Consider the following 9,950-nt stretch of genomic DNA (forward strand, 5'->3'; position numbering starts at 1 on the left):
CCTGGAGAGCTGTTCTAACACTGAAATACTCAACTTTCTCCAAGTCGTTCTCAGAACATGAGGCCTCCAGCAAGTGATGAAAAGCTTTACTCAGAAATCTAAAGAGCTCAGGGGGAAATCTCCTGAAGACACTACCAGTATCCAGGACGCCCAACTACAAAGCTCAGCAGATCACACAAGCTGCTCCAAGCATCCAACTGCTCAGAACTCGAATCTTCAATCCAGCTCTGAGGACCCAATTCTCAAGACAACCCTGACTTTCCAGATGGAGAGCAGCCTGGACAGAAGGCAGCCGAGGAGAGAAGCCAGGCTGCGGGAAGAGGACAACCTCTGAAATACCGTTAGCTTTCTCAGAGGGGAAGGAAATGTTTTTTTTCTATAAACATGAGTAAGTAAGTAAGATTATTTTCTAAAAAGGAATAGCAATAAAAGAGCTGGTGGCTAGAGAAAAAAAATTCTTTTTTTCCTTTTTGTTTTTGTTTTTTGAGACAGGGTTTCTCACTTTGTCCTGGACTCACTTTGTAGACCAGTCTGGCCTTGAACTCACAGAGATCCCACCTACCTCTGCCTCCCTGAGTGCTGAGATTACAGGCCTGCACCACCACGCCTGGCTAAAGCATTATTTGAAATACATAGAAAAGTTAGAAGGTGGAAGTGAGGTTAGAGGATTTGTGATCACCGGGCTGTCAGTCTACAACCATAAGGGAGTGATAGGGAATTTCCCTGCCCTCAGCTATGTTAGATACCACAGATGCATGGAGTAGCTTTGAGTCCAGAAATCTGGGACTTGAGAGGACTATTCAGTTGCTTAGAAATGCTTCCCCACAGATGCTACCAATTCCCATTTCTACTGAAAGTTAAAAGAAAAGCAACCCCAACATCTCAGGCCCTTGCTTCATAGTGTCTGACTTTCTTTGTATTGCATAGATCAACTGCTGGGGACAGAGATGAACAGTTCCACAGTTCATGATGATGGCAGAGCCTGGGGCTCGTTCCTATTTCCTTCTGCTTCCTTAAACAGTCATGTGTTTCACAGAATTCTGTGTTTTTACCTGTCAGACCCATGCATCACATTGTCTTCTATTATTTGTTTTTATAACATTTTAAATCTGTGTCGAGGTAGTATGTACACTGCCCAGTGCACAGGTTATGAAAGGGAAGAAAATCGCAGTTCTTCCTCGCCCTGTCTCTCACACCTGCAGCTTCCTCCCCAGTGCCACAGTGTAGATCCTTCTAGTGACACTTCCTGCGTGGACAAGGCCCGCCCCCTCTCCACAGCAGCTCCTTCCAGGACGATTCTGACCGACTTCTACGCAGCCGGTATTTGGAGGTCTTTGTAACTGCACATTCCCTCCCATTCCTCTGTCAGTGCAGGCTGCTTGGCCAGGGCTTGACTGGTGAGCACTTGAACCCACCACCCTCACGGTTGTCTTCACATGTCTCAATGATGTTTATCACAGTAATTTAACTCTGAGAAAATAAAAATGACTGAGAGAAAAGTGATAAGAACTAAAACAGCAAACATGGCATACACAGAAAGGAAGCTACAGATGAGGGAAAGTCCAGAAACTAGACCAAAAAAAAAAAAAAAAAGATGTGAAAAAGAAGTGAGAAAATGCGGGAAAAGAGAAAAGTTGGAGGAATCCTAAACTCTAGAAGAGAAATGGAAGTTATTTTTAAGGGAGACTTACTGAAGGGAGTGATAAGGGATATTTGGGGGATGTAAGGGGCCTGGGTTTTTGACAGAAGAATCCAGTGCCGTGTGTGAAGGGTTACAACGCATGAGGGATCGGAACAGCGGGGATCTGTTGTTTTCTCATCCTACAAATTTCCAGAATAAGTAACTGAGCAGCTACAAAGGAGCAGAGCAGGAAGCTGAGCCCACCACAAGGCAACAGCGAGGGTACCCGCAGCAGCGCCAGTTCAGTGCTCTGAGAGTGACGCCAGAGCCTCTCGCAGGACTCACCGGGGCTTCCAGGGCACCAACAGCGGGTCAGACAAGCAAGGTCAGAAAGGACCAACATCTTCGGTCCAGTCCTCTGAGGCAGGGCAAGTGCAAGGCTGGCCTGGGAGCCAGACTTCCTCGGTGTTTGCGCACTGCTCCCGCACGGCCCACCCCCACCGTGTGGCGTGGTGTAGGAAAGGGCTGAAGCTGAGAGCCAGCACACCAGCTGGCAGGTCTCCTTGCATGCGGCACGCTGTGGTTAGACACTGTGTCCTTGAGACCCATCTGGCTGCACTAGAGCGGGCCGACACCCCGGAACGTGGAGGCCCAGCATCTCCTTCAGAGAGGACGCCCGAAGTGGGAGCGGGGCAGGGCAGTGTCGTGTCCACACCTGGGACCCTGACCTCTCTGGGGGCCTGTGCAGCTGTGTCCTCATCTGGAAAGGCTCTGGAGGCTCCGGGATGTCCATTTGCTCATTAGCTCAGCTGCCCAGAGGGTCAGTCAATTGTTAACTCTTTCTCTTTTACTTATCAAATCCCAGCCTCAGCCCTATTGGACTGGCTCACCCTGAGTTATTTTCTTGGCCTAGGATCTAACGCCTGACACTGTGTTTCATTTAACATGTGCAGATATTTTTTCAGAGCTGAGATAGATCACAGTGAGGGCCTGCGCGTTAGCACAGAGCCTCATCCGCCCTCACAGACTTACCATGCTCTGCAGGAGACATACAGTTTTACTGCAAGGAACTGAATTTGCTTAAACATAAAGAAGGAAACTACACATAATAGTTTTTTTTAACATTGAAGTTTCTTTTTGTTGAAGAGATGAAACTTAACCACATAAATCCACAAGCCAGATCAATACTATAGGTTGTGTATACACACAGGCACACACATACACACATACACACACACACACACACATGGTCATCATGGCATAACCAGGAGGAACATAAAATTTCACATTACAACATAATAAAACTAAGCTTGAAATAACCCACTAGGAATTTGCAAGATACAAACAAGAATGTTTCATGCAATTTGGCTTCTTAAGAAATTCGTGTCCAAGTGCAGTGCCTCAAACCTTTATTCACAGCACTTGGGAGGCAGACAGGCAGATCTCTTGAGTTCCAGACCAGATGGAGGCATGTAATGAGACCCTTTCTCAAAGAAAGTTCTGGGGACAGCTCTCAAAAAAATACTGACGTTTAGCCAGGCACAGGGGTGCACACCTGTAATCCCAGCACTCAGAGAGGCAGAGGCAGATGGATCTCTGTGAGTTACAGGCCAGCCTAGTCTACAAAGCCAGTGCAGAACAGCCAAGGCTACACAGAGAAACCATGTTTCAAAAATAAAACAAAACAAATACCAAAGAATTCTGATGTTTATATTTATTTGGGAAAGATGGTGTGTTGGGAACATGTGTCATAGTAAGTGTGGGGGTTTGTATGAGAAATGAGCCCCGAAGGTTCATGTATTTGAACACTTTGATCCCTTCTGGGTGGCACTGTCTGGAGGGTTATGGAATTACAGAACCTTTAAGAGGAGGAGCCTTCCTGGAGGAAGCAGGTCAGTGTGGGGGGACTAGAGGTATATGGGCCCTCCTCCCCCTCATGCACTGGCTCTGCTCTCATTTGCTCTCCCTGGTCTCTTCCTCTCTTGCTCTCTCCTCTCTTGCTCTCACTCCCTCTCTCTCCCTCTCCCTCTCTCTGCTCTCCTTCTTCCTGTGTGTGAACGGAATGCGATCACCCCCTCTACTGACATGCCTTCCTGCCCTCATGGGCTCTTTCATCTCTGGAACTAGAAGCCAAAATAAACCCTTTCTCCCCAAATTGTTTTGTTTCCAAGCGTTCTACCATGGCAACAGAAATTTGGTAAGTATAGTAAGTGATTAAAGAGATTGCGATACGGGCAAACTTTAAGGATAAAAATGAGGGTTTTAAAAACAAGTAACAGTTTTGGATCATAATGGCCAATGACAAGAATGGCGCCCATCTGAGGCTGATGGAGTTGCTGGGCAGAACTCCGGACCAAGAGCCCACAGTCCTGGCGGTCTTCGAAGCTGTAACTGCATCACAGGAAAGAACCTTCCTTTGGACCCTTTTTTTGTTTTGTTTTGTTTTGTTTTGTTTTTCTTTGGCACCATCCGATTAAACACAGATATGGGATCTTTGTCCATCATGAGGGCAGTTGCATGAGCTTTTTTTTGTCAGCCCCACACAAGGAATCCACAAAACCCTGCACTAACCAAGCACATTGGTGGTGACATCTGGCATGTGGTCATCTTTGTCACTGTGACGGAGCATCTGAGGAAAGTGTCCTAAGGAGAGAAGGGGTGCTGTGGCAGCAGAGTGCAGAGCAGCTGGTCACTTGCATCCATGGCCATGGAGCGGGAAGAGGCTGGTGCTCGCTGGCTCTCTCTCTCGTCCATTCCAGCCCAGCCCGTGGTGCTGCCCGCACTAGGGAAGTCTCAGCTCGGTTAGACAAATGTGGAGATGCTCATGGACACGCCCAGAGGTTGTGTCTCCTAGGTGATGCTAGCTAACCTGTCATGCTAAGAGCAACTATAGCATATTAACTGTGAGATCCCTCTGTGGGTTTCTTTCCCGTTACTCGAAGCTCTGGTTGGCAGAAGCCAGAGAGTTCTTCATACGTAATACATTCCAAAGCTCTATGACAGGAAAGCAGACACCTGTGCCCTGACACGCATCCCTTCGGGCCGGGATGGCTTGTCTCTGCTAACCCCAAACGCCCCACTGTCTCCAGACCAGGTGCTGATGTGGAGGCTGACCTTCAGCTTCTCACGCAGGCTGCAACCACCCAGCTCCCCTCAGCCAAAGCAAATCCTGCCCCTGCACTAGGGGTCCCCCAGCTTCCCTTTGCTGGAAGTAGAGTCATGTCCCCACAGTCTCTGGAGACCAGATTTCCTCATTCAGGAGATCTTTCTTGAGCCTTCTCACAGGACAAGCGCCCTTGAGCACCCAGGTTCACACCCGTCCGCCGCCCCACTTCCCGTGCACATCTGTGGTAGCACCTGGCCCATCATTAGTGACTTAAGCTAGTAGTGGACAGTGGGGGCTGAGAAGGTAAATCACACTCTTTACGTGCACAACAGAAAAACAAGTCCTGAAGGTCAACATGACCACTTGGGAGCGAGGGCAAAATCCCACCACCAGCCGACTCCTGGGAAGCAGCACTATGGCCAACCTGGGCCATGCCAGACTCCAGCTGGGAAAGTAGGAAGACCACACCAACCCTGGAGAGAACAAAGAAATGCTCTTCCAGATTGCTGCTGGCTCTGTGGTTCCCACTTCTCAGACTCAGGAAGCGTGCGCCCGGAGCCAGACCTCTGGGCATGTTCTCAAGAAAAACTGCTACCCGCATCTATTAAAAGCTCCCTAGAGAGCGTGGTCAGTACTTAGGATTCCACTTCATATATTACGTTCTCATATTTCCCAACTTGAAATACCACAGCGAACACATCAGCATTACAGGACAGCCCTCAGTATTCGACGATGTCAGATTTAATCTGCTATTTCCCTGGCACCTGCAAAAACTGGGAGCCAGGAGGAAAAGGCACTTAGCAAGTGCTTGTGCCTTCAGCAGCCTCTGACTGCCGAAGCACCCTGAAATGCTTGTAAGGTATTATTACTCAGCACCTCACCTGTGGATAGGTAGCTGTGGTCTGGAAGTCTTAGGGGTGGCTTGTGTCATGTCAAAGTTCATAACTGTTCAAGGTCACAGCGTCATGCTGTTTATACAGCAAGTGCCAAGCAGTATCTGCTACTGCCTATCACCCCACAGAGCCCCAAGAAAGGAGCTGCCTCCCCTGGAACTTGATGACTATACTGTCACAGCCCGTGTCCTCATGCTCCTGCAGCTCCTCACATCACACAGGCCACGTTCTTGTAAGCAGGTCAGTGAGCCACGAGCAGGGACCATGAGTCTTCGGCTCTTCGATCAGGTGAGCTGGTATGGCAGCTGCTGGGGGACCCTGGAGAGAGAGTGAGCAGGTGAGAGTGTGCTTCTCAGCTTCCCTGGTTTAGAAAGGAGAAGGCAGTTACCGTCAAGGAGTGTGCTGCTGGCTGTGCGGGTTGAAGAAGCTCGTGGATGGACACACAGGAGGTAAGGTAGGGTAGGAAGTGAGATACAGGGTAACTCATAGGCCCTGCAACTGGCCCTTGTTAGAGATAAAACCTGATGGTTCATTTTCAAAGGTGCTTTGAGCCAACTTAGATCCAACTACAAATGAAGAGAAAGTTAATTTCTAACCCTCTGCTGATGGCTGCTAGTCTACCTATAACCCCACCCATCCAAACCCTAAACTCCCCTACACTCACACACATCCAAACTCTAAACTCCCCTACACACACACAATCAGAAATTTAAAGCAGAAAATTACTAGCAGCCAAGCTTGTCTGCAAGGTCACGGATCTGGTAAACTTTAAAATAAACAAGATGCAAACTGCAGAGAGGAGCCCACATGTGCACGGGAAAGGTGAGCCCTAGACAACCTGTGAGAGTGTTTCATGATTATTAAAAAGGGGAGGAAGTGCTGGGCTTATAAGCTGTCCTCTTCAATCGGCATGCCGGCCATTCTTAGACCAAAACCCAACTTTGCAAGGTCATGAAGCAAACGGCCCTGAGTTCAGGACTCCAGGCCTGCTGTGCCCTTAGTATGAAATGATGATGCCCTTATTGTGCAGTGAGGATTATTGTTTCTCAAAGCCCCAGGACACTGTTCTCAACATCTGTGCAGCTTCAAGGATGCTTCTGACCTGGGCATCCCAGTCCTCCTAACTCCCCTCCCCCGCCATGCTGATAGAAGGCTGCTCTGTGAAGCACCACTGGGCTGGAGTGTTTCCTGGGCAATGGACCCTTGGGAAAAGGGATGTCATGGACACAGGATGGGAGTGTGGCCTGCGTGTGCCCCTCCCACCCACCGCCTCTGTTACTGATAGTGTATCCTTGGCAGCTGTAACACAACACCACAAACTGGGACTCAAAGGGTGAGTGCTGCAGCTCTACATGCTCAAAGTGGGCTGGGTCCCAGCAGGGGCTCTAGCAGCTGCAGACTGCGACTCGGAGAGAGAACACGCTGGGGCCTTTCTTATAAGGGCACTAATCCCATCCAGGGAGGCTCCATCCCCGTGACCTAATCACCATCAAAGCTTTGAATGCCACCATTTGGGAAAATGATGAATTGTGTAGGGGCACTAGTGATTTTTGTGTAACAACAAAGTGACTGGACAAAATCACACAAGGAAAGAGGGAAAGTTGTAAGTCTGAAAATAACAGTATTAACTTAAAATTTTCTAGGCTTTGAAACCATCACCTTTAAAACAGAATGGTGCCCAAGAGCTCCTGCTAGAAATAGCCAGTACGCTGCTCATTTCCTGCCTCCATTCTAAAGCATGGTCCCTAAGTAATGGGTGTGTCTTTTACAGAGCGTGAGTGAGCGTTGCCACTGGTCAAGGGAGGAGCACAGGGGTATCAGGAACACCGCCTGTGGGCTGGAGAGAGGGCCCAGTGGCTAAGAGTGCTTGCAGTTCTTGCCAAGGACTGGTGTTCGGGTCCAAGCACCATGTCCAATGGTCATAACTGCCTGCAACTCCAGTTCCAGAGGATGAGATGCCTGCTTGTGGCCTTCTTGGGCACCCACACACACACTAAAAATTAAATCTTAAAAGAAGCAGAGCCCTGGCGAGGCTTGAGGAAGCAGCTCTGTCGGTGATGTGCTTGGAATGCACAAAGCCCTGGTTTCCACCCCAAACATCACATACGCTGGTGGGGGCCGAAGAGTCTTCAGTCCCAGCACTTGAGAGGTAGCGGCAGAAGGGCCAGGCCATCCTCAGCCACCTGCGCAACGTGAGAGGACAGTACCAAACAGATGCAGACATGATCTGAAGTGGCCGTATCTCTGCCCTTAAAAATAACCTGTTCTGCACTGCCCCATTTGCATCACAACCTGTTCTGCCTGTCTCTGCCCCACGGCAGCACTTGGACTGTGCCCTCTGCTGGAGCCCTTCTCATCCCTAAGCTCCAGAGGGTTCTGGGAGGCTTCTTACCCAATCAAAGATTTTGAGAAAGGATCCTCCAGTCATGGGAGGAGGGCAGGGCAGATGGCTGCAGGGGACACGCGGTTTCCACTGGGAAGGGAGTTCAGGAAATACACTGTGGTGAAGGTTAACCAGCATTGTCAGCGCACTGAAGTATACACCTCCAAAGAATGTGATGGCTAAAGTTTATGCTGTGTATATTTTACTGCAATAAAAACGGCTAATTAGTAAGCCCTGCTGCCGCTGCCAACATTCTGGTCATTAGCTAGGAGAGGGCCGGCCTTGCACTGCTTGAGGACGAAGGGGCACACAGCCTCACCGAAGGCACGGCACCACTGCTCTTATCGCTGTCATGCTGCTGTTATCACTACCTGTCTCAGTCAGGTCTGTGTGGCTGTGCTAAGCTGGTGACATAAAGCAACTTAAGAGGATACATTTATGTCAGCTTACAGTCCTGAAGGGAGGTCAGAACAGGAACTCAAGGCAGGACCTGAAGCAGAGGCCAGGAGAACACTGCTTGCTCCCCATGGTTGCCTGCTTTCCTGTAGCACCCAGGACCTCCTGCTGAGGGATGCACCGCCCACAGTGGCCGGGCCCTCTTCAACCCTCAATCAAGAAAATGCCTCACCCTCACCCGAAGGCCCACAGGCCAGTGAGTTTCCATCTTCCCAGATGACTCCAGCTCCTGTCAAGATGAAAACAAATCTGTCAAGGCGTCACTTCTACTGTTGTTGTTAATGTCGCCATTACTATTGCGCTATTACTATTTTATTAGTACTGTCACTACTTTTGTTATTACTATCAGTATTATTATTGCTGTCACTATTATTATTATTACTATGGATTTTTATGTTTATATAGCCCAAAGGGGAATATTAGTTGATACAAAGCTTATCACTGCGACCTAAAACTCATCTTCAGAGTCTAGAAGCATGGGTTCAAAGTGTTGGTTTTACTGAATGGTTATGAAAAGGTAGAGATGGACATTATATATTACATTGCATTGTATTATATTTTATATTATATATTATATATCTTATGGACTTCTAAAATTTTCCTAAAAACATTTTCCCTCCAATATGCTTCTCTTGGTAACAGTTGCTCAGTGCTCATTCTTCCTCTCTTTGCCTCTCCAAACCTTGTAAACTCAATTACTTTCTGCCCTAAGTTTTACCATTGTGTATCCAATAGCCCAGTGGTCTACTGAAGACCACAGCCCACCAGGTGTGCTGTTGGTGTTGGTGTTAATGTGAACTGCCATTTTAAGATCTAGGTGGGCCTAAGACACAGGCCTCCCTGCACACCTGCAAGCAATTATCTAGGTCCTGTTGGCCCCTGGGTGTGCCTCTGAGATTAGCATCTTTTAGGCTGATCAAGGTGGGAAGACCTGCCCACTGTGGATGGAACAGTTCCGTGGGCTGGGACCTGAACTACAGGAGCAGGTGAAAGGGGCTGAGCACAAGAATGCACCACTGCTCTCTGAGTGCACGTGAGATGTGGGCAGCTGCTTCGACTTCCTCCTGCCTTGACAGCCCCACCATGAGGGAGCGTAAACAGTGAGCCAGAACAGAACCTTCTCCCTAAGTTCCTTTTGTTGGGATGAGGTATCACAGCAACAAGAAAAGAAGCCATCCCAGAAGCCGAAAGACACACACGGTATATACTCACTTAAAAGTGGATATTAGATATATAATATAGGATAACCAAACTAAAATCTGTACACCTAAAGAAGCTAAACAAGAAGAAGGACCCTGGGTAAGATGATCAATCTTCACTCAGAAAGGCAAATGGGATGGACATCAGAAGAGGGAGAAAACAGGGACAGGAACCTACCATAGAGGGCCTCTGAAAGATTCTATTGTATCAAAGCAGATGCTGGACTCATAGCCAAACTTTGGGCAGAGTGCAGGTAATCTTATGAAACAGGGGGGAGATAAAAAGACCTGT

General features: G+C 48.5%; 1 protein-coding gene across 1 annotated transcript in view; it reads right to left on the reverse strand.

Moving 5' to 3' along the window:
• Window positions 1-5,818: 5,818 nt before the first annotated feature.
• The window catches only part of Dipk1c (divergent protein kinase domain 1C), a 52,049-nt gene continuing 47,917 nt past the window's right edge, over window positions 5,819-9,950 (reverse strand). Inside the window, exon 4 of the mRNA XM_060376977.1 lies at window positions 5,819-5,938. Within this exon, the coding sequence (XP_060232960.1) occupies window positions 5,834-5,938 (105 nt within the window). The 3' untranslated portion in view covers window positions 5,819-5,833. The remainder of the gene's footprint in view (window positions 5,939-9,950) is intronic.

The sequence above is a fragment of the Meriones unguiculatus genome, chromosome 2 (genome assembly GCF_030254825.1).
Source record: "Meriones unguiculatus strain TT.TT164.6M chromosome 2, Bangor_MerUng_6.1, whole genome shotgun sequence".
In the NCBI taxonomy this organism is placed as follows: domain Eukaryota; kingdom Metazoa; phylum Chordata; class Mammalia; order Rodentia; family Muridae; genus Meriones; species Meriones unguiculatus.